This window comes from Triturus cristatus, chromosome 10, assembly GCF_964204655.1.
Source record: "Triturus cristatus chromosome 10, aTriCri1.1, whole genome shotgun sequence".
Taxonomy (NCBI): domain Eukaryota; kingdom Metazoa; phylum Chordata; class Amphibia; order Caudata; family Salamandridae; genus Triturus; species Triturus cristatus.
Genome location: NC_140593.1, coordinates 225,540,007 through 225,566,320, shown reverse-complemented (window position 1 = coordinate 225,566,320; position 26,314 = coordinate 225,540,007). Strand labels below are relative to the sequence as shown.

The window sequence follows — 26,314 nt, the reverse complement described above, 5'->3', positions numbered from 1 at the left end:
TCTAATTTTCTGTAGTCTGGGTCCCAATACTTATACCCCAAAATCCTTTGTCCTCTGAAGGCAGAGGGGCCTTGGCCTAGTCAGAACCAGTTCTGGCCAGTCCTGGAGCACTCTGTGTACTTGGTTTCTTCTTTCCTTTGAGAGAGAGGGGCAGGGTTGTCAGCCGCCCAGCAGGAGGTGGAGCCAGCATTGTGGAAGGCAGGCACAACCCTCTTCAGGCCCATGTGCTACTCCTCCCACCCATCTACAGGGGAATTTCCCTATTCAGCCCTGGGCTGACTCATTCAGCCTCTGGGAGCCACCCCTGTCTCTGTCACTCACAAACCAGACAGTCAATTCACAAACAGGCCAAGGCACACAGAAAGGGCAGAAAAGGAAACAGCCACTTTCTAAAAGTGCTGTTTTCACACACAGGATTTAAAAATCATCTTTCCTAAATGATGTGTTATTAAATTCTGAGTTCAGGGATACCAGACTTTAATTTTCTATCTTGCTCCTATGGGAAGATATGCAGGTAAACATTATACTCAGCATTCCCCATTATAGCCTATGGGCAAGATAGCCTTTCAATAGTGAAATACGAAAATGGCTGTAATTCACTACCAGAGCATGTCACCTACACCAATACATGATCTACCTTTCACATACACTGCACACTGGCCAGGGGGGTACCTAGGGCCTTCCATAGGGGTGTCCAATGTGTACAGAAAGGGAAGGGTTAGGCCTGGCCAGTGTGGACACTGGTCAGGTCAGCATGACAGTTAGCAACTGCACCCAGGCACTGCGGTGGCAGGCCTGTGACACCATTTTAGGGCTACTCCTGTGGGTGGCACAATCAGTGCTGCAGGCCCACTAGTAGCATTTGAATCACCAGCCCTGGCACACTCAGTGCACTTTACTAGGGGCTAACAGGTGAAACAAATATACCAATCATGGATAACCAATCAATATAACAATTTACCCTGGGAGTACTTGCACTTTGACACTGATCAGCAGTGGCAAAGTGCCCAAAGCATTTAAACCAGCAAAAACGAAATCCAGCACAGCGTCAAAAATACTGGGGGTAGAGGCAAAAAGTCAGGGGAAACCACGCCAAACACGCCAGGTCTAACATTCTGGATATATGTCTGGATCTTCACAATTTACACAGAATGTACAGCAAGATGCTCAGGAATTTCTTATGTTTATGCTTGCAGTATTAGAAGATGAAGGTATACAAATTGAAAATCTGTTTGGACTACGTTACAGATGGGTTCATACTTGTGACAGCCGTTCATTTTCATCTACTACTAAAATAGACACTGAATGATTCATATATTTGACAATGCCAGATTTGAAAACAGTGTCTTTCAATGATTCAGTAAAATCAGTTAATCAACATATGGAATGTACTCAGTGCAAATCGGAAATGTTGTCAACATTATTTATACAAAGATGTGGACAATATATTATTTTAATGCTGCAACGTTGTAGAGCAGATGGAACAAAATTGGAAACCAAAATTAAAAATGTTGTGGCAGGTCAAGTTTCAATTTCAGGAAGAACTTTTAACACAGTGGCTATTGTTTTCCACGATGGAACTATTTCAACATCTGGACACTATACTGTATATTTAAAATGCAATAAAGGATGTACACAATGATGCACATTTTGTCGCGATCGTACACCGTAGTAAGCCAAACCAGGTACACACACACCATAACAGACTCCCCTGTGTGCATGGGCACTGGTATAAGTGGAAAAGGAGCCCACTGCACTACCTCTCCCAGAAGGCTGTGGGGCCTAGCACTGATAAACAAACTGCTTATCATGGGAACGCCTCCTTATAAGCACCTCCTCCGCAGTGGGAAGGTGCTTGACAATTTGCATTATACTCCCTTCGAGAGCGGACGTTTCCTCCCCGCTAGAGATTTGGGACACAACTTTTGTTGGATTGTGTATGGTCAGCCGAGTGAAGTTCCGTGTAGCTCTCGGGTGTCTCTCTCGGACTGCGAGAGTGTGAAAGCCGTAAATCAGGTATTCATGTTTCCCGTTCGAAGGAAGCACAAGTGTGTTTCTTTCTTTTATTAGACACACGCTCTTACAAACATTCAGCACGTCTTCCCGGCAAACTCTCCAGCGGCCGGGGAGTGTTTCTCTTTGGCTTAAACACGCGCCATTCTGGGATTTCAGCGCGTCTTCCAGGCAGACCCTCCAGCGACTTCGAGAACCGCAAGGGTGCTGCCAATTGACATTCCGTTGTGCTTCAGTAGACAGCGTAAGGGGGCCCCTTTTATCTCGACAAACACTTGCTGTGGCTTAACAGCGAAGACGCCTCTCTTTGGATTGTTTTTCCGTTTTTATAATTTGGTAAAGACTATGCTTACTCAAGAACAGAGAACTCCTGTTTTTTTCTTGTATGGACATTAAAGAGTCTTTTGTTTAGAAGAAAGAACTATCGTGCTATTCCAGGACAGCTGCTGCAGGGCTCCTTGAGAGTAAAAGACGTGTGCCACACTTGTTGACTGAAATTGTATGTGGTTGTTAGTTTGCATTTCACGCTTGTCTTTCTCTCTTATTTCCCCCTGCAGTGCATACATATAAGGAAGAAATACAGAACCTAAACCAGACCTAGGACGTACGCATTCCTGGCAGTACACTTTGTTATTTTGTCCCCTTCCCTTTTCCCCGGGGTACTGTTTTCCATAGTTGCATACACTGCACTGTGGAGAATATCGCTCAGGAGAGTAGGGAGGCTCCTCAGCACGCCATCGTCCCCGCTGGCTGCTAAGAAGAGGTAAGTGGCTCTCATTTCTATCTTGTGCCACTGACAACCTGGCACATTTAGAGCATACAGAAATATGTTTTTTTAACAATCTTATTGATTGTATTCTTTTGCCCGCTGCCATCTGATGATTAACATTGAAATCACTGTTTATGGTGAAATTCAATACAATCTGAAGACAGCAAAAAAAGGCAAATTGAATATGTGATGTAATTGTTTACTTATGTTGTGTTGGCAAAACTATAAAATTATATGTAATAACAGAATTGTTTTCTTCTCTTTTACAGACCTTATTACTAAAGTTTAAAATATTTTAAATTTGCATTAAAAAAAGAAGTGATTATAATTTACTATTAAGTTGATATCTACTTGAAAACAAGTAAGATTAATCCACCCAGGTACTACCCTTGCAGTCTATCAAAGACACTGCCATTCCCCATACCCATCTCCAGTCACCCAGCCAGTACTATATACTAATGCAATCTGTCCACTAATACCGAAGCACTTATAAATACACTATGCACTCTCTTTACAGCACTATAATCATCTAGTTACTAGTAATGTATTTATTGAAATGGCCTAATTACTAATACAAGTATAGCTACAATATTCTCTACACTATCCATGCAGATCTCTAACCACCTATATACTATTAATACACTCGTCTAAATACGAAGTTATTACCCATGCAGTGTAGGAATCCCCCTGTGAGTACGATTCACTTTTCCAATCACCCATCCAGGCAATATGTAAGCACTTATAAATTCACCATGCACTCTGTTTGCAGCACTGTAATTATTCCACTTACTAGTCATGTCCTGAGGGAATGGACTAGTTACTTACACAAGTATCCGATATTATTATTAATAGTAGCTTTCAGTGAGGATATAGTTAGAAATTCGAATTTAAAAAACCTTTGATATTCATTGAAAAAACATAGGTTTCGGAGACGTTATAGTTACAAATTAGCATTTAAAAAACCTTTGAAATTCACTGAAAAAACCATAGGTTTCAGGGACGTTATAGTTAGTTTAACATTTCACTCAAACAAAACCATAGAAATTCCGCCGTTATAGTTAGTTGAGCTAACTTTAACCCGCGCACCTGCAATGCACTGCAGATGACGTCACATATTACATCATTCATGACATGGTCAGTGACATCACTGATGACATCTCAAATGACATCACTGATGACATCACTGATGACATCGTCCAGTGAATGTGTTTTTCTTTGAAATTTAAATATGTATTATGCCCTGTAAACATCAAACTTTGGGTAAAATTATGTAGTTTCCTCACATTTCTGTTAGGAAATGTTGCAGATTATGCAGGGATCTACAAAATTCCTACTGCCTTGCGTTCTCACACTTCTCCTAATAAATTTTAATCTCCAAAAGAAATGCATGAAACAATAAAGTGTAATAGTAGGAATCTGGTGCAGAATGATCCCCACTAGTTCTTCATTTCTGAGGGTACCTTGTAATTCCCTGCTATCCTCCCTCAGAGTTACCAAAACCACCAGAATAATTGAATGCAGGGAGAAAGGATATGGGGGAAATACAATGAATGACGTCCCAAGTGGGGCTACATTATGAGTATAAACATTTGAGTTTTTCCCTACCAGCTGGAGGATTTCCACCAACACATCAGAGATATTTTGAGGGTTTGATATGCTTTTTTGCCATGGTTTACATGACAAGTTTTCATAGAAGCAACAGTGAATGAAATTTGGCAACCACTCCTTTGCCACTTCTGGAATCATCACATCCACTCAATTGGTTTTCATCAAGGTGTAGTCAGAAGTAGTTTTGCCACTTTCTCCTACACCAGTTGCTGAATGTTTTACCATGACCTTTTCTATCACTTCCATTTAAACTGATTAATACATTTTTCCTTAAAGAATCTCCTTTGGTGAATGATTTGAGATTACAACTAGTTATTGGAAGCTGTGTAACGCCTATATTTTCCTTTCAAAACTATTTTTTATTTCCTTAAACTGATAATACTTTTTAAGGATTCTTTATGGAACTTGAACTTGGCAGTTGAAATAGAATGCAGCTTCCACTGCTTTCTTATGCAGATAGCAGCTCCCATTGCTTTCTTAGTCAATATGGCTGTTACAGCCTCTTCTACATGCTACATGACATGAAAACTGTATGGACACTTGCTTTCCCGAGAGCTTCCAATGAAAGGTGTTATACATTTATATATCCCTACATATGTATGTATCTGTATATATTATAATATGGAATTGCTTACATAGCTATTCCATGGTTTAGAATGCAGTTTCTATGCTAAATATATATATTACCAGAAAAAAACAAAGATTACAGGAACGTTATAGTTAGGTTGACATTTCACTTGCACAAAACCATAGAAATCTAGCAGTTATAGTTACCTGAGTTAACTATAAGTCATGCCTCTGCAATGCACTGTTATGACCTCACAAATTACATCACTCATGACATGGTCAGTGTCATCACTGATGACATCTCATATGACCTCACCGATGATATCTGGAATTACATCACTGATGGCATCATCCAGAGAAACACTGACACACCCACTTACATCCTCATTAAACATGTCATACACCCACTCCCACACAATCACTAACAAAATCATTCACAGAACCCATACAAACACTCACACATCTTGTCACTCATCAATTCAGCCAGTACACATCAACTCACCCTTAGAGCCACTAACAGAACCGTAAACTCACATTTACAGCCACTCATGCATCTACTCACTTACCAATACAGCCAGTCACAGATCCAGCCATAGAAACATAGACATACTTACACACCCACTCCTTCACCCATACAGCTACAGTCACAGTAAATGAGTTTAATCATACACCTATTCACACACATACTCACTCACCCATACAGTCACTCATCCAGCCATTAAGTCACCCATACAATTACTCACACAGCCACTCAGTTAATTATACATATACCAATATATATACATATTCACTTATACAGTGACTAAGAGTACCACATACTTTCCCTTACAACCTCTCGCACACTCACTTACTCACCCATACATCCACTCAAACACCCATTCACTCACACATACAGCCAATCATACACCCACTCACTCACCCATACACTCACTTACACACCCATAGATGCACGAGACAGCCACTCATGTACCCTGTCACTTGCCCATACAGACACTTATGTACCTGCTCAAACACCCATTCAGCCACTTATGCACCCTCTCATTCACCATTTACAACCATTGATACACCAACTCAGTCAACTATACAGATACTCACACAGCCACTCTCTTACTCATACATGCACTGACACACCCACTCGCTCACCAATACAAAAACTCACACACCCACTATCTCATGTATACAGTCTTTTATATACCCAGTCACTCTTCTATACACCATTTACACACCCATTCACATACCCATACAGGTACTTCCACGGCGAGTTACCTAAGTATATATGTTTATCACTCAATAACTTTTAGAAAACACTCACAATCACTGGATGATGTCACAGTGATGTCATTTCAGAGGTCATCAGTGATGTCACTGACCATGTCATGAGTGATGTAATATGTGAGGTCATAGCAGTGCATTGCAGGGGCGTGAATCATAGTTAGCTCAATAACTATAACTGCTGAATTTCTCTGGTTTTGTACGAGTAAAATGTCAGCCTCAGTATAACGTCCCTGTAACCTTTGGCTTTTTCAGTGAATTTCTAAGGCTTTTTAAATTATTTTTCCAAACTATATCATCCCTGTAATCTCTGATTTTTTCAGTGGATTTCTAAGGTTTTTTTAAACTCTATTTCATCGCTATAACATCCCTGTATTTTATTTTAGAATTAGATATTGAACATTACATCTGCATGCTGGACCTCTTCTTGTTGTATTTGTCGTCTATTTATTTAAAAAGTAGATAAATCATCTTATTTCAAGATATTTTTGGTTTTCATAACAATGACACGATTGCTGAGGACACACTGCGAATACTGCGTGTTTTTGACAAAGTGTAAAACACATAAATAGTCATATTTCACATAAAGTTTTAGTCCAGCTGTTTAGTAAGATACTAATTTAACTTTCCCCTTTGTATTCATTTGTCAAAATAAGTACATCAAAAATGCGTTTTTCTTCTTCACAGCAACACCGGAGGTCGCAATGACATCAGTAGTCATGAATACAAATGACAAAGTGTAAAACCAATATATAGACATGTTTTACAGAAGGTTTAACTCTAGCTGTTGAGTAACATAATGGTTTAACGTTATTTCAACAATGCTTTTGACAAAAACACCAGTGTCAAAAAATAACTTTCAACATCAAAACTCACAAATAGAACACGACTACCAAACAAAGAAATTCCCTTTGTTTACACAGTTTTACAGATACATTGGGGAAGTGTAGCATATGTTAGAAGACACTATCTTGTGGCAGAGCAAAACAATATTTATGTGGTACAACAAGCATGTTGTACCACTTGAAAACATACCACAAGAAGCAACTTAAAATTTCACAAAGAAAAAAACAGAGAGGGATCATCAGTCGCCTGACCTCCCCCTGCTCCTGGCTCAAAGTTCCAGCTGAAGTGGGAGAAAATGCAGTGAAATTTCACCAGAACGAAAGCGTTTTGCTACCATCTGCATGAACTATAACATCATCGTAACAGCTGGGAAGTAGTCTGTGGATGTAATTTGGCAGAATGTGGAAAATCATACATGTTAATTTGTATTCTTCTTTTATTGCAGCAGTTCAAGCACTGTGAAAAAATATAAACCAAGACAAATGTATTAGCATTTCATTTTTAACATTAGGCAACCAAAACAAGATAAAATAGTGAAGTGGAGAAGAGACATCTTAGATGCAACTTTAGGTTGCTGGTATTATAGTGCCTCGTTTAGTTTTTATCTGTAGTAACAGAATGTAGTCCTGTAATGCTTTATGAATTCCTTTCCTCCAGTTAAAAACCATCTTTCATTTCAAACAACTTGCTGTGAACAATACCCCTAATAGGCCGAATAATGTCTCAGAAACTCATAGTTTATATACATTTTAACACAATGCCACATTTTGTTATCCTAAATTGTCATTAGAACTTCGATTCTAGAAATAGCAGATATAAGTTTGTTAGCTTTTTACGTAGTCTTGATTTGAATGGCATCTCTGTGTCATTGCCCTCTGTCCATCCACTTTGACATTTTTAATATATTGTTTAGTGTGTAGAGGTTACATTAACTCCTTCATGAAATATGTTTGTTATAGTTGTGAAACTTATTTTTGAAGTGGAAATTTCTCCAGCTACAAAGTTTGTAATTTCAGTTTCTAATTTACTACCATCCACTCTGCATCACTGTAGCATGACTATGACAAATTGTCATACGTTTGTACTAGCAACATACACCTAAGTTCTAATCTACAGTTTGGACAGGTCATATCTTGATGGGTGTGTTTTTGGTTACATTTTCAAAGGCCACAGCTTAAAAATCTGATAACATCAAGTAGCTGAATTGTTCCAAATTAATTTCAGTGCTAGAGGTGCATTCACAATGTTCACAAATATTGTTCCATTTATAACTTAAACCAAGAAATGCATTGATAGTTACACCCTCTTACTCTAATAGTCCTAGCATTACCATTAAAACTTCATGAGCATCCTGCTGAACATTTTGAGAAAACACTACTAAGCCAGTAAAGCTTTCTACCTTTTAGACCTTTCTGAAGCTCTGTTGGTGGTAACTTGCATGTCTTTGGCTCCGTACGGACTACAGCCTGAAATGGATGTATACTTTGGATAAGAATTGACACATAAACATTTAAAACCTTGAAGTGGTTCTGAAATGGTAACCAGTACTGACTTGTTATGCACAGCTCTAGCTGGCATTTTATTATCCTCTAATTATCCTCTAATTTATTGTAACAGTGCTTACATATAACTTGCTGTGGGGACAAGACAAAGCATTCATCTACAAATAAGTACACAACAAACTTTTGACAGTTGTCATTATTTTCTTTTTCACTTTTTAAATACAAGTCAACAGTCAGTGTTTGAATCTTGTAGTGAGTGTGTCGACTACATATACAAACATACTCTGGGTTTTCAGAGCACACTGTGTTAAATTTTGTAATCGGTTCTTCAAAACTATCGACTATAATATCTGTGTCCTGTTCTGCAAATCCTCCTGTTATCAACTCTTCATTTTCCGTAGAGTCCTGTTCTGGACAAAAGAAGCAAAACTGCACATCATCACAAACCTTTTCTATCTGTGCCACAGTACCACACAAAAGTGCTCTATTCATTGTTCAGAAGAGTACAGCTTACATCCTGAAATGATGAAAGGTGCTTTGCCACAATATCTTTGATAAACAAGGTACTGAGTGTCCCTCCAAATTTGTATGCTTTCTAACCTCGCAAGGACCCAATCCTTATAAAGTACCTATTTTGTATTTAAACTTTGCCTTCAAAATATATGTAGAAATGTTCATAGTATATCAATGGATTGCTGTCAAATACTACAAACACTACTACATTTACATTTGTATACAGGGCCTGACAACGCCTTCCCTGTACTTCTTCTGCAATAACTTGTTCTACATTTCTAGATAAATCACCTCTTTCGCTATAGGAGTGTCATTCTTTATTTCATAACATCGTCCTCTTTTATCAATAGCATAAACTAATGTATTATCCTAGAGATTGCTTTCTTAATTAAAAATAATTAAAGAAAGGCTGTGTAGTAGAAATATGTATCCAATCTCCACTAAAAGATGTACTAAAGTTAGTTCTATTGACTAATCTTTTCTTCTGGTTTTGTCTCATCATGTACAACACTATTTTGTCAGGAGTGTTCATTCTATTTATAATCAAAATGAAAAGTTTCCTCTTCAAAGCAAAGGCCTTATCAACTACTCCCTCAACTTGCTCTTTCTGTTTCATTGCCTCTCTCCTTCGTCTATACATATTTTTCAGCAGATTTACAACCACTCTACTACGAAACATCCTGGCTCTGATGTCCTTAAACTGCTTCTGTCTCCTGGTTAAAGTGTGTCCATCTTTGTTGCATTCTTTCCTGTCCTTGTAATATAGATTGTGTCCACTCTTATTCTTTCTTTGGTTTTATTTTCATTATTTTGTCATCTTTATAGGTGGCCACATATATTTTTAAGATATGACTTTTTGCTCTTATCAGTAGCTGTTTTTCTTTCCCCACTTGTTCTGCATGTTCCCATTTTGAGTCTCAGTTATGCATAGATACTCTAGTTGCTTCTGTTGCTTTTTCCTCCAAAGGTTTGTAGGCGTTCTAACTGTCTGTAGTTATGTAGATATTGTTCTGTTAAAATAAAAAGTATATTTACATTTTTACTCTAACCAATGAACCAACTACTTTACTACTGACTTACACATAATACAAGAACAGTTTTTATGTTATGTTGCAGTTTTTTAATCTACAGATGAACCTAGCTATATAACTACATACATTTACTTCAAGATACCACACCCAAACAAAAACACAAAAATGCAATTATTAGTTATCTTTTAACATTATAGCACCCTCTCCTACAACACAGCTGCATAATATGTCAGTTCTCACTTATACATGGTAAAAGACCAGTTTATCCCTTCTGTGGTAAATTTTAAAATGAACATCAACCAAAGTATAGAAGTACACACAGTGTCTCCACACTGTAAATCCAAAAAGACAACATAAGAGCTATTTGTGTACCTCTCTACCACTGTGTAAGTGGTGTATTTAGTATCTCAGTACTTTTCTACATATATATAGCACTACTACCTGGGTGTTTCGATGAATGCATGTCTAATGACCCATTAATTCAATACATGCATAGATAGTGGTTGGATGATTACATGAGTGCAACTCTAGTACCTGGATGATTGCAGGAGTGCATGGATATTATAAAGGTGATTTATAGAGTGCATGGATAGTGCATACGTGATTGTTCAAGTACATGCATAGCACCTAGCAGATTGGATGAGTGCATGATTAGAGTTTGAGTGATTGGATGACTGTTAGACTTGGCACAATTGGATTTTTATTACATCCTGGGTGAAACTAATAGCAATCTCTATGCCCAGAAGATCTATGAGGAGAGCGAATATACAGGCAAGCTTTTGGCCTGGCAAGCCAAAGAAAAGCAGGCTCGCAATAGAATAGATCAATTAATTAATCCCATCACCAAATCATATGCTAAGACTACAGGTTCTATTGGCGAGTTGTTTTTAAAACACTATGAGGGAGTCTATCAAGCAATCGAAGGGGCCTCATCTGATTCCATTGGGGAGTTCTTAGAGCATCTGGCAATACCGAAATTAGACGATGAGGGCAAGAAATGCCTTACAGAGGACTTCTCAATGTCAGAATTAGATGACGTAATCAGCTCTTTTCCTAACGGTAAGGCAAACGGTGATGATGGTTTTCCTATTGACTTTTTAAAAAATTTAGAGGAACCCTACATAAAGAACTTTTACTTTTATTGAACGACTTACTCCAAGGAGGTCCCCCGCCAGACTCCTTCCATTCAGCTGTGGTGGTTAGCATTTTGAAAAAAGGGAAGGACAAGGAGAATATAAATTCATATAGACCTATAAATCTCCTAAATACAGATTATAAAATCTTTACAAAACTTTTAGCAAACCGATTGAATAAAATTGTGGGATACCTTGTAGCTATCGATCAGTGCGGTTTTATTGCAGGCAGACATCTCCACTCAAACACAAAGTTTGTTCTGGAAGCACTAGATTTTTTTAAAACTAATCAAGTGAAGGCTCAAATCTGGTTTCTAGACGCAGAGAAGGCCTTCGACCTAGTGTCATGGGACTGCCTTTTTGCTATTTTGCACAGTTTCAATTTCCCGGATGCTTTTATCATACTTTTAAAACAACTATATATGGATTCTAAGGCACAGATTATCATTAACAAATCTAATATTGGGACATGTCTAGTCACTAGAGGCACGCGCCAAGGATGCCCTTTGTCGCCAATTTTATTTGCGCTATTCATTGAACCTTTGGCGATTGCGATTAGGAATATACGCACCGACACAGCCCCAATAGTTGGTATGACTAATATAAAATTATACGCTGATGATATTGCCCTTTTCTTAGATGCCAAACCCTCTAGTCAATTGAAGATTCTAAAAATATTCTCAGATTTCCAGAATCTAGGGGGTTATAAAATTAATGTTAACAAGACAGAAATTATTTTAGTAAACTGCACTGTAGACACTTTAATACCAGAATTTAGGCAAATATATAATCTATCCCCAAAGAGGTATTTAGGAATATTTATATCGGATAATCTGGAAGATCTGTTTTCATTGAACTTCTCACCATTGTTAAAAAAGGTGGGGTCTCTTTTAGATCGTTGGAACTTATTACCCCTATCTTTGATGGGGCGAGCAGCATTAATACGAATGTCGGTCTTACCTCTTTTTAATTTTTTGTTTGATACCGCACCTTGCCCAATTCAGGTCTCTTTTTTTAATAAAGTGGATGCTCTGATTTCTTCTTTTCTTTGGGCTAAAAAATCTCCTAGGCTTGCGCGTGACACTTTATATCTTCCGTTTGCACAAGGAGGGCTGTCCCTTCCAAATATTAGAGAATATTACTTTGCATCTTTTGCACATCATAGTTTTAGGTTTTTTTTCTCAGACACTAACGAAGCAGACAATTTTTTTATGAGGAAGATGCTGTCAGAAATAAAAATAATTGATCCAATTAGAATTATAAAAGATCCAAAGAAAGTTCGCTACAAGTCCCTTCAGTGGATTTTCAAACAGAAAATTCAGTTTTTGAAATTCTACTCCATCCCTAGAATAAGTAATACAACGGATTTGAACAACTTTAACTTTGGAGAAGAGGGAGGTATGGAGAGTAAAATAATAAATCTCTGGAAAGAAAATGGCTTTGTGAAGATTGAAGACTTCCTCATTGGCAATAGGTGGAAGTCATGGGATGAAATCTCCAGACAGGTACATTATTCACATTCCACCTTGAATTGGTCTTTCTGTATGCTCAATCAAAGGCTCAGAGGGTTGGATATAGGAAATCTATACCACAAAGAAACTATCTCGACAGCTATGAATAATAAAATTCCAAAAAAGATGAGCATCTGGATCAAATTATTAAAAGAGGATAAAGGGCAGGAATGTTCCAGTAGGATCATTGAGAGGTGGAAAAAGAGGGAAAACATTGAAATCAACAAGTTTGTATGGGACAAGATAAATAAATTTAATAAAATAATTTTCCGTGGCGCTAATTTTAGACGCATGCAATTTTACAATAAATGGTTGATCTATAGAACTCCCGCTTATCTCCATAGTATCTTTCCCCTAGTTGTTGATAAATGTTTTCGGTGCGAGGAGAAAGGGAACTGGAAACATATTGTCTGGGAATGTCCTAAAATCCAGCCATTCTGGAAGGAAATTGAAAAATACCTCTCCTCTGAGCTTAAAACCATTATAATATTCGATGACTTAGTCCCTGTACTAGGCTGCTCTATGTGCCACACTCCATATGATGAGTCCCTTTTCATAGCTTCTTTAATAGCCAAATCTCTTATTTTACAGTCCTGGAAAACCGATCAAGTACCAACTTTTCAGGCTTGGAAGGCAAAATTATTACGAATCCAGGGCAGGGAAAGAAAATATGCACTGAGATCTGGGGCACTCAAGAAATATGAGAAGTTCTGGAGTGTGTTTGAATCGTAGTCCTTTTTACTGTATTTCCTGACAGCATTTAATTTTAACTATATCTTCTTAGCTAATAGTCTGCTAGAGTGTTTCTCCCTACGCATTTTGCACTTTATATTTGCACATTACACTTTACAATTGAGATTTGAATTGTCGAAATTCGTTGTTGTTTTTTGGCTTTACACTTTGCACTTTATAATCAAGTTTTTGAACTGATGAATTTGTAAAATGCTTTTACACCTATGTGCCTTGTACCGTATTAATCTTTCTACAAATGTGTTCTGTATTGAAGATTTTGTTTTTATGAACTCTCAATAAAAATAATTAAAAAAAAAAAAAAGACTTGGCACAATTGGTGTGGGTCTCCCTTCCATTTTTTGCTGCTGCCTCCTGTGTTTTTGCTGGTCTAGATGCTTTGGGCAATTTGCCAAAGTGCAAGTGCTACCTTTGTAAATAGTTTTTATGGATTACTGATTCCATGATTGGTTATTTGATTTACTTGTCAGACCCTATTACAGTGCACCATGTGTGCCCAGGGCATGTAGCTCAAATGCTGTTGGTGGGTTTGTGGTACAAAAGGGGGTGGTGATGGACGGAGCATCAGAACCAATCAAACACTCACACCCAGTCATCAGATCTGGGTTTGATCAATCACCGTTCTTTAGCCCACTCTGCCACCCCAGTTCAGACATGGCCATATGCAAATCAGTCTTACCCTGTGCCTCATGGGAACGGTCCAGCCCGAACTGCCAAGCCATGCCTTCCCTGGACCGGAAACAAGCTTCCTAGGACCAGTTTCTGGCATTTCAGCCGTCTTCAGCCAGCCTGGCTTGAATCCAGTGGCAAAGTGAGCAAGGGACTCACGTCTGAGCATACCCTGCCAACTCATGGCGAACAAAGCGGTACAAAAGGGGGTGGTGATGGACGGAGCATCAGAACCAATCAAACACTCACACTCAGTCAACAGATCTGGGTTTGATCCATCACCGTTCTTTAGCCCACTCTGCCACCCCAGTTCAGACAAGGCCATATGCAAATCAGTCTGACCCGGTGCCTCATGGGAACAGTCCAGCCCGAACTGCCAAGCCATGCCTTCCCTGGACCGGAAACAAGCTTCCTAGGACCAGTTTCTAGCATTTCAGCCGTTTTCAGCCAGGCTTGCTTGAATCCAGTGGCAAAGTGAGCAAGGGACTCACGTCTGAGCATACCCTGCCAACTTATGTCGAACAAAGCGGTACAAAAGGGGGTGGTGATGGACGGAGCATCAGAACCAATCAAACACTCACACTCAGTCAACAGATCTGGGTTTGATCCATCACCGTTCTTTAGCCCACTCTGCCACCCCAGTTCAGACAAGGCCATATGCAAATCAGTCTGACCCGATGCCTCATGGGAACAGTCCAGCTCGAACTGCCAAGCCATGCCTTCCCTGGACCGGAAACAAGCTTCCTAAGACCAGTTTCTGGCATTTCAGCCGTCTTCAGCCAGGCTTGCTTGAATTGGTGGGTTTGCAGCACTGATTGTTCCACCGACAGAAGCAGCTTGTAAAATTTGGCTCAGGCCTTCCATGGCAGAGCCTGTGTGCAGTCTGAGACTGCCATGTTGACTTGGCAAGTGCACACACTTGCCCGTCCCCAAACCTTCCCTTATCTGCATGTTAGACACCCCTAAGGTAGGCCCAAGGTACCCCTGTGGGCAGGATGCATTGTATGTGAAAGGTAGGACATGCCCTGATGTGTGTGGCATGTCCTGATAGTGAAATACTGCCAGTTTCATTTTTCACTATTCCAAGGCTATCTGTTCCCATAGGACGGAATGGGTAGTTTTTTTATAACATCTTATAAACATAACTGACCCTGGGAACAAGATAGAAAAGAAAAGTTTAGTATGCCTGAACTCAGAATGTTAAAGTGCATCTTTTAGTGAGGGTGATTTTTATATTCTGTGTTTGAAAATACCACTTTTAGAAAGTGGGTATTTTCTTGCCTAACCATCCAGTGTGCCTTTCCTAGGTTTGTGTATTGCATGTCTGACTTTTGGATGACAGGGGCTGGAGAAGGGCAGTGGCTCCATAAGTCTGATGAGTCAGGGCTGGGCTGAATAGGGCTGGGCTGCATTTAGAGTAGGGGGAGGAGATTTCCTTTTCACCTGGATGGGCCTAGTCTGCCTTCAACAATGCCGTCTCCACCCCCTGCCAGGAAGCTGCACCAGTGAGGACAGAACTGGTTTTGGCTGGGTACAGACACTCTCTGCCTTCAAAGAACAAAGGATTTTTGGGGATAAAAAGAGGGGCCCAGACCCCAGACCTTTAGATCACTTCTGGGAAATCAAGAGGAAACCTTTGGCAAGGAGAAGAGCCGTAGAAGCTGATGAGGAATACTGCCCCTGTGCTGTCTGCTGTCTGGGGTTGGCCTGCAGTGGCTGCTTGCTGCCAAGGACAGGAGAAAAAGGACTTTGCGGCTTTGCTTTGTCACCTGCTTGAAGAAAAGATCTCCAAGGGCTTGAAACTGAGCTTGCCTCCTGTTCTGAAGTCTCAGGAACACAAGGACTTCACCTCTTCTGTCTCCCTGCATCTGGAACTGCTGTTTCAGCTGCTACAGAAGGAAATTGAAACCCCGACACCAGCGAGTGACACCGCAACCTGCACTGAAGCCGTGAGTGCTGCTTCAACTTGAGACGTAGGCCTGATGCCTGCTGCCGTGCTACATCGACTCTGAAGCCGACTTCATTATCGCGGAGCCGATCCTCGATGTGCGTGAGCCCCCAATCCATTGACATCGCGCCATCGGAAGGAACTGTGGTTTCGGCCCCATCGTGACGTCACCTCCCCGATGCAGTAAGGAATTGTCGTTTCACCTCCCCTGCGCTGCAGTAAGGATCAGAGGCTGCACCTCCCCTGGGGTCGTAAGGAACCGATGCCGTGCAGCGCCTACGAAGCCTCACCTCCCCGACGCTGTGAACTATCTTTGTTTTCATCAATTCCAAGGTACTGTTCTTTGTCGGTCTGCTTGACTGCAGGCCCGACGCCTCGCACCTCGCGGTCAGCGCCACACTTTGGGATTTCCACTGGTCACTACATCATTATAACTCCAAGTGGAGTTATTTGTTTCTACAAGCTTTATTTTTGTGAATAACTTATTTTTGAGGATATCTTGATACCTGTACTGTGGATTTTTGTCGTTTGGTCTTGTTTTGGTTTAGATAAAGATTATTTATTTTTCTAAACTGGTGTGGTTTTCATTTGTAGTGTTTTCACTGTATTACTGTATGTGTTTACAAATGCTTTACACACTGCCACTGAGATAAGCCTGTCTACTAGGGCCAAGCTACCAAGGGGGTGCAGGATTTTTTTAGGAGTGTATCCCCCTTACCCTGACTAGAAGCAAGGGCCCCTATTTGGACAAGGTACCTACTTCTCCCAACTAGAGACCCCCATTTCTAACAATAACTACATGGCTGCTGCCCATGTGTTTTTGGTTTGGTGAAAAGGTAGTGCCTTGGTGTTTAGATAAGTACATAGGTAGTTCTTGGATAATTTAAATGGGTGCATCAGTAGTGCCTGGCTGAATAGGTGAGTACATGACTAGTGTCTGAGTGATTGCATGAGTCTAATATTAAAGTTTGAGTGATTGGATGAAAGCAAGTGTACTGCAGGGGTGATTGTATTAGTGCAGCAGTATTGCCTCAGTAATTGAATGAATGCATATGTAATGATTGGGTGATAGGTTCACGGCAATGGTACTGCCTGCGTTACTGGATGAGGGCATGGGTTGTACCTTAGTATTTCAATGAGTGCATGGGTTGTAAGTGGGTGTTTGGCTGAGTGCATAAGTTATGCCCGGGTGTTTGAATGACTGTATATGTGCAGCCTTGGTGACTGTAAAATTGAATGGTTAGTTCCTGCGTGATTGATGAATACATGGGTAGTGCCTGCATAGTTCAATGACTACATAATTAGTGCCTGAATTATTGGAAGAGTGCATGCGTAGTGTCTAGGTGACTGAAAAAGTGTGTGGATAGTGTGTAAGTGATTCGATGACCGCCTGAGTAGTGTCTGGATTAGTGCCTGAGCAGTGCCTGGCAGACTGTTAGATACATAACAGTTAGATACATAACAGTTGTGACCATATCTGAGAGTCATTGTTTAAGTCCTTCTGTCAGTATCAAACTACTTATGTTAGTGTATCTATCCTTTTCTACTGAGCTATATGTGAGTAAAGTCTAGATATCACATTTGATATATAATTGGATACATGGCTCTCTAGGAGCATACATTGCTGTGTTAATCAGCAAAAGACACACAATTGATGGCCGGAATGCAGAACAAATCAAAACATTCACCACCAGTCAAGAGATCTTGGTTAAATCCGTCATTCTTTTGCTCCCCATGCCACCCAGTTTTGACCTGGCCATATGCAAATCAGTCTTGACCCTGTGCCTCATGGGAACAGTCCAGCCTGAACTGCCAAGCCAGGTCCTCGCTGTTATTCAGCGTCCACATGCATCGGTAAGTTTCTAAAACAACAATTCTCACATTTTCAAAGCACAAAACCTTTTCTTAATGGTATACCTACATCATTTCTCAAATATTTCTTGTGTTTATAAAACATATATTGAGCATTTATCAAAGAAAAGTTGCACACCAATTGAAACTAGCTCACAAACTCTCAAAAGATATTCTGCAATATTAACGTCCTCAATTTTTAAACAGAGCATGTTTAAAGAAATACACCACCCTCACCAGATACATGACATTTTCAACAGCCTAAAAGAACATAGACCACCATGTAAACATACATGTAATTTTATAATGGATATAGACCTTCAGGCCATCTTCACGAAAATATGTAATTTTCTACATCTTTAAGTAAACTCAAGAGTCTCACCGTACATATAACTATCTACAAATAGAAAAAAAACATATCTCACCATCTAAACATGTGCAAACAGGTCATATAAGTTAAAAACCACATTGACAAACACTGTCTAATACATACCTAGCAAGTATTACTACTTCAAAATTTATATACAGGCACAGCACATTTTCTTATGTTTTCTTCATGACTACACTACTCCTGTTTAATAATGTGACTAAAAGTACTACAGTTCCCAGAATGCAAATAACATAGATCTGTCTCTTCTGCACATGATGCTTAGACATTGAAAACATTATAATTTTTAAAGGCATTGCTCATGGTAACTTTTAACAGTACTAACATCTTAAACACATACCCTCTGCCAGATACAGTTCATCTAATATATATTTTTTCACACCACTGTGATTCTCTTTTTTATCAAACTCCCATATACATCTTCGTTTGTAATGTACATTTTTAAATAATTAAAAAGTTAGATACATACCAGTGAATTGAGTTTGAAGATTATATTATTGTTTTAGCTCTTTCCGGATATTTTTATCACTGTTGAGATTTGTAAAAACTAAGCACAAGAATGGTACACCACTCTCATAGTAAGCAACTATAAAATGGCAACCTCTTCAACTTTCCACTCTTTGATCATGAGAAGGGAAGCAAATGAAATCCTGTCTTTCATTTTAGACTACTGTATCTCAACTTGTGAATGGTTAGCATCTGTTTAACCTTTCACTCTATCTTTCAAAACGAGGTTCCTGTCTCTGCTTGTTTGAGATGTTTTTGCGATGATCGTGGAGAAATCGCAAAAAAAGGGAGTCCAAACCTATATTTAGCGTCAGTTTTTTAACATTTAAATACTGCACAACAGTTTATTACATAGTCCTGAGTTGGAAATTAAAGTTTATCATTACTTAAATCATGTCATAACTCTTCAACTTTAAAAACAAATGTTCTGTCTCTTTAACACCCTTTCCCAATACACTCTTAGCTCAGTGTACCTAGCAACCCAGTGGAACCAGTAGATCCCAAGTTCACAGCACCTTCTAGAAGGAACATGCTACTTTAAAATGAGATACAATAGGTGTGTTGACTCCACAGATTCTAAAGTAGCATATTCATGTCTGTATTACATTTCTTTTTTAAAATAACAGCCAACAATAGGACTTCTAGCTATTGCATCCAACACACTACCTAATTGTATTCACTTACATGCTGACAGCATCCAATGAAATATATCTTTTTTTTTTAAAGTAAACACCTCCATTTTAACTGCTTTTCATTTGGAGAACTACCTCAATCAGCTCAAGCCTTCACCTGACTGCTATTGCTCCTTCACTTCAAAATGCTTAGAGTGTGGATTGATGGCCACAGCTATGTCTAGTGGGCTAAAGAGGCAACAGAAAAGAGAGGTATTGATAGGGACTTGGGTTTGCCAAATGTGGAGATTACTTGGCTTGGCCAGAGAGGGTCAAAGTTTCATCAGTTGCTGGCTTTGGCTAAAATCATTGTGGATTGCAGATATCTTCACCTTATGATTGTGCACTACAGTGGCAATGACTTAGGCACATTGACTGTGGTAGGGCTGGAAATACTAATGAAAAATAATTTTGCTGAATTGATGATGTTTTTCCTCACACTGTCTTGGTGTACTCTAACATATGCCGAAGACAGAAATGGAAGTGGCGTAATCAGTTCTGCCCACTGATTGACAAAGACAGGAAACATGTTAATAAAACTGTTTCTGTTTTTCTAAGAGACATGAGTTCTATCTACATCAACAGCCTGCATTTTAACATGCAAGGAATCTATCGAAGTGTCACTTTACAGACGAAGGGAACAGGGTGTTTCTAAGCAACCTGAAACTCTGCATCCAGTCTTATCTATAGAAGTCTTATACACACTCTTAACACAAAGGCTCTTGTGCCCATAATTCTGTTTATTTTCTTGTTAAAGAATTCTTTTTTTTAATTTTTGAAATCTGCGAAGATGTCACGATAACAGCGATCACGTCGCGATACGCAACACAAAAGCAGACATTCTACGACAACCACCACATTCAAAACTTTTAACGTATAAAATACATTCTAAGTATTACAATACACACATTACTAACTACATCACTGCTTAAAAAACATCTTTGTTCGCATATTTGTCTAGTAAGTGCTTTAAAAAACAGTTTGAACCCTACTTTCCGTCTTCGAAATGATGACGGTGATCACAATGACTTAGATAACTGAGATGATCGCGCCTTTCTTTGGAGGTGTAAAATCACATATGAGAACATTTTACAGTATTTTAGACACTAGGGGCCCAATTAAAGGCAATCTGAGACAAAAGTCCAACTTTACGACTTTTGGTATTCACAGAGGTCATTTACGAGTAGTATCTTTATGTTTGCAGTCGGGCCCTACTCTCTTGCTCTGGCTGGATGAATTGTAATCAATGGGCCAGAATGTAATTTTTACAAAAAGGAGCATTAGTAATGTGAGATAAATAGAAGAGAAGGTCATGAAAATCAGTTTGGGCAGGGAAAAGGGTGTGGCCAGCCACTACATCACATCTCTTGCTACTTTGCATCATGGTACATGTAGTCCACAATTTGCACTCCCCTCAGTGTTGACTGTAGTGTTACACCACACTCAGTGTTGACTGTACTGTTACACCAAACATTGTGTCTGTGACAGTGACCGGCGAGTGTGCACAAATATATATATATATATATATATATATATTTATATATATATAAATTTTTAATATTTGTACCAATATTCGCCATGTCACCGTGATAGTCGTGATGGCCCCTCGATTGCACATAGGGGGGCTGTGTTGGCTATTGCACGTGATAGAAAAAACTATTTTGGACACATTGTGTCACTAATACCCTATTTCTCAAACATGGGGTCACAGTATCTCTAGCCTGACCCCTTATCTTAGCTTTTACACAAATTTTCAGCCCCTGGAACCTTTTCACAATTGATAAAATGGTGGCCGCAACTTTATGATCAGGTTGCATCCAGCCAATCACAGCATTTCCGCTGGTGCGTGCTTCACGATTTTCCTCGAACTCGTCTCGATGTCACCAAGATCACCGCAAAACCACTGCAAAATATCCGTGGCCAGAGATATCACTATATTGTTCGAATTTAATTTCACCAAAACTACTAAACAGATTTGCACCAAATAACAAAAAGCACAATCTGCATAAAAACATCTACCTTTCTGCCACATTTGGTGTAATTCCGTCCAGCGGTTAGGACTGTTGGTTCAGCAATGTGTTTCTATGGGAATTAACATTACAAACACACCCTTATTTCACACCCTATTTCTCAGTTCCTACTGCACGGATAACCCCCAAACTTTCCATGACACACAGAAACTAATTTGAGACTTTCTTTGGAAAATTTGATGAAGATCGCTCAAATGACACCAAAGTTACAGGCAAGTCAAAAAATGCTTTTTCTATGGAAACTCGGTCCTAGCTATACCTACCTACTGGCCAGTAGATAATATATATATATATATGAGCCTAACTATAACGTCCCTGTAACCTTTGTTTTTCAGTGAGCATATATACACACACACACACATACATATATCTGAGCTAACTATAACTTACACCGCTGCAATGCACAACTTATGACCGTCATATATTACATCACTCATGACATGGTCAGTGACAACACTGATGGTATCACTAATGACATCTCAAATGACATCACTCATGACATCATAAAGTGATTGTGAGTGCTTTCTAAAGGTTTATGAGTGTTAAACCTGTATACTAAGGTACTTTAAAAGTGACATTGGTATACTTTGTGTGCTACTAATGAGTGATACTATTTCTAATATATATTATGTGAGTGGTTGTGTGCCTGTGTGTATCTGTATGAGTGGCTGTATGAGTGTGTGAGTAGGTGTGTGAGTGGCTGTATGGTGAATAAGTGGGTGTGAGAATAGCTGTATGGGTCAGTAAGTGTGTGTGTGTGTGTAGCTGTATGGGTGAATGGCTGTGTTAGTGCCTGTTTTGGGGAATAAGTGGGTGTATGAGTGGCTGTATGGGTGTGTGAGTGGCTATATGGGTGCGTGAGTGGATATATGAGCAATGGTATCAGTGAGTACGTGGCTGTGTGATTGGCTGTATGGGTGAGTGACTGTGTGTAAGTGGCTGTAAGGGTGGTGTTTGGTTAACTGAGTGGGTGTGAGTGACTGTATTGGAGAGCGAGTGTCTGTGTGAGTGGCTGCATGGGTGAGTGAGTAGATGTGTGAGTGCTTGTATCCATGTGTGAGTGGGTGTGTGATTGGTTGTATGGGTGAGTTAGTGACTTTGGTGAGTAGCTGTATGGGTGAAGGAGTGGGTGTGTGATTGGCTCTATGGATGAGTGAGTGGATGTTAGTGCGGTTGCATGGGTGTATAAGTGGGATTATGAGTGGTTGTGTGGGTATGTGAGTGGATTATGTCATCAGCAAGGTCATCATTGATGTCATTTGAGATGTCAACAGTGATGTCACTGACCATGTCATGAGTGATGTAATATGCGAGGTCATAAGCAGTGCATTGCAGGGGTGTTAGTTATAGTTAGCTCAGGTAACTATAACTGCTGAATTTCACTGTAACATCCCTGTAACCATTGTTTTTTCCAGTGACTTTCTAAGGTTTTTAAAAAAGAATATTTCCTAATTATAACGTCCAAGTTACCTGTGGTTTTTTTCAGTGAATTTCTATGTTTTTTAATGTTATTCCCTAACGATAACATCTGTGTAACCTTTGGTTTTTTCACCTAATTTGTAAGGATTTTTAATTCTATTTCCTAACTATACTGTCCCTGTAGCCTTTGCTTTTTCAATGAATCTCTAAATTTTTTTTAAATATAATTCCCTATCTATAATGGTTCAGTAACCTTTGTTTTTTTCAGTGAATTTCTATGTTTTTAATTTTTTGCCTAACTGTAACCTGTCAACTTTGAGAGTGGGTGTGTGAGTGGCTGTAATGGTCAGTGAGTGGGTGTGTGAGTGGTTTTATGGGTATGTGAGTGAGTGGGTGTGTTTTGGTGGGTTTATGAGTGGGTGTGTGAGTGGCTGTATTGATCAGTGAGTGGGTGTGTGAGTGGCTGTATGGGTCTGTACATGGATGTGAGACTAGCTGTATGGGTCTGTGAGTGGGTGTGTGAGTGGCTGTACAGGATGGTAACTGGCTGTCTGAGTGGTTATATGGGTTGTGAGTGGGACTGTGAGTGCCTGTGTTGTTGGTCTGTGAGTACCTGTGTGAGTGGGTGTGTGAATGGGTGTGTGCTTCTGTGAGTGGGTCTGTGAGTGCCTTTGTGGGTTTGTGAGTGGATGTGTGAGTGCCTGTGTATGTTTGTGGGTAAGTGTGTGAGTTGCAGTATGGGTTTTGGTCTTTTGTATACTTAGGGTATTTAACAGGGAAAACCAGGGACTCTGCTCTCACCAGGAAACAAGAAAGAAACCACTCATCAGAGTCACTACACATCGTGGGCCTAATATTTAAACAAGCGCTGGAGACAGAGCTTGCTTTTAATAAAATTGTTTGGCAAGAGTTCGAGAATACTGATTGGGTTCTTGGGCCGAGTCCTAAGATGGCTGTTAACACTTTCTGGATGAAGTGTTAGCAGCCAATCAGATCTCTGCACAAGATCGTGAGTATTCGAGGAGTATTCGCAACCCTACTTATACAAATTTGGGCTGTCTTTATTAAAACTACTGACCTGATTTACATCAAATCACAAAAATTTGTGCAATTCCGTTCAGCGGTTCAGGTTGTAGTTGTGCCTAAAATCCCTATAGGAATTAACATGGTAAACACAAATTTTATATATATATAAAGTTAACCTACCTTACACTACCCCAACATTACCACTCAACGTAGATGTGGATATCAAAGGTGTTGCAGATAAAATTAAGTTTAGGCCACTCTTAACTTATAATAGTGCAGAATTTGGCACACGGAGGAACTTGTCCAGTACAGACAGTGTTTACAAGAGCTTATAGCTATTGATCATCACTTTACGGCACTGTGGTTCAATTACGTGAAATCTTGGCTGATGACCCTGGGACTCCAAGAATTGTGGGATCAACACACCACAATCATCAGAAGAACTGGCAATCATTCACTTTCTGGTTTCACGTAAAGGGGTTGTGAGGTCAAACATTGAGACCTGTAAGTATTACTGACCATTTCTTGGACATCAAGCATGTTCCAAAGTTTGTGCAATTTGTAGATGAAATTACCCCTTTTTAGGGCAAACATCTATACAGGAGATTCAGACATTACATCTTACCTGTAAGGGGCTTTTCAATCAATTGGTGATCTTCCACCCCTCCTTTGCCCTTTGCCTGTTGCCCGAGATGTGTTTCACAGAAGGAAACTGAGACACATTATCTTTACTTCTGTCCACTATGTATGGCTGACTGGAAAAAGTTCGATCATACCATTATGTTGTTTGTTGTGAGTTGCACAGTATAAAGAGGTCTTGCAGATGTTGAAACCCAATACAAGAAGTGTAATAGGTGTTGGCCTGGCTCATTTTTGCAAACAACTTGGTACATCGAAGTAAAATGTTAGTAAGAAGCAATGAATTGTTTGTATACACTATAGTATATACATTTTTAGGTCTTGTTCTATACTTTTTTATTCGTCTGTTAAAAATGTATTTTAAACATGATGTATTTATGTTTCTGTTTTATGTGGAACAGTCCTAAAAAAATATCCGATCAAAAATGTATTTGATACTTAAAAGATGATTATTTTTCATAAAGTTAATAAGGAAATAAAAAAGTAACCTGACCACTCTTTCAGTAATGGGTTCTAGGCCTGTAAACATTCATTCTTATTAATAATATGCTTCGGAATTTGTTACGAGTTTTGTGTGTTACTTGGAAAAGGTTTTGAGTTAGGAGGTAATCAAAATAGACAGTTTGTGAAATTGAAGGCTGGACGTGATGGAATGTTAGGCTAGTAGAGGTTTAATTTACTTAGAAATATGAGGCCATCAGAATCCATGAGTTGATTGGCTACTTGATTAATGAGTTGCCTTTGAGCAGTTTATCATGTTTGGGAGGTTGATAGATAATAACATTGATTTTGATAGAGAGAACAGAAGATAATTCATTTAAACATCTAAATTTCACAACAAATTAGCCATAACCCCGACAAAGTGCTTTACTAGACCCAAAGATTAACAGATTTTTAGAAGGAAGAGTGGCTAGGCACTGTTATTTGTTTACATGTGGGGGTGTTTTGGTAGATTATGGCAAATGTATTTCATCTTTGTCTTCTAAGCCATTACAGAGCAGTGCCGCATGATAGGATAAACACATTTGAAAACAGTCTGTTGGCAGGCTTGAAACGATTTTCTCTCATTATAAGTAGATCAAGGCACTCATCTTGGATGCTATCCAATACTTAATGCAATAGGCGTGAAGGGACCTGAGTTGTGAAGTTTGCATAAAACACAGAGAGGCAATTATGTTGGGTGTGAGGAGGTATCTGCTTCTGTAACCCTCTCAGGTTTCTATTTATTTCTATTTATTTTTATGGATTGTGCTTGCTAAACCCTTTCGACATAACATGAAGGTATCTTCTGCATGTTGGCTCTATAGGCTAATTCATTTATCTGAGGTGGTGGCAGATATCAAACAATGTATCACAGTTTTAACAGGTTTCCCAGCTGCACCGTGTGCACAGTTAAACTTAAGCCCCTACAAAATGTGTAAGGATTAGGTAGCGTGTATTTATTAATTATTTCTTTAAGATTCTTGGCACTAAAGTGCTTTGTTTGAATATCTCTACAATGACTCCCCAAAACGACTGGGGGCCATATTATCAAGGAACGGCGATAGCATTATCTACGCTTTAGCGGCAGGAAACTGCCGATAAAGCAGCGATAATGTTATGGCCGTTCCTTGATAATATGGCCCTCAGTCCTTTTTAGTGCTATTAACTG

General features: G+C 39.3%; 1 protein-coding gene across 2 annotated transcripts in view; it reads right to left on the bottom strand.

The window, feature by feature from the left end:
* The window catches only part of ASB4 (ankyrin repeat and SOCS box containing 4), a 147,792-nt gene that overhangs the window by 72,466 nt on the left and 49,012 nt on the right, over positions 1-26,314 (bottom strand). Inside the window, exon 4 of one of the 2 annotated variants that reach the window (XM_085630864.1) lies at positions 6,668-7,531. The exons of the other annotated variant lie outside the window; for it this stretch is intronic. Coding sequence (XP_085486990.1) covers positions 7,430-7,531 — 102 coding nt within the window. The 3' untranslated portion in view covers positions 6,668-7,429. Of the gene's footprint in view, positions 1-6,667; positions 7,532-26,314 lie in introns of those variants that run through there. 2 annotated transcript variants of the gene reach the window in all.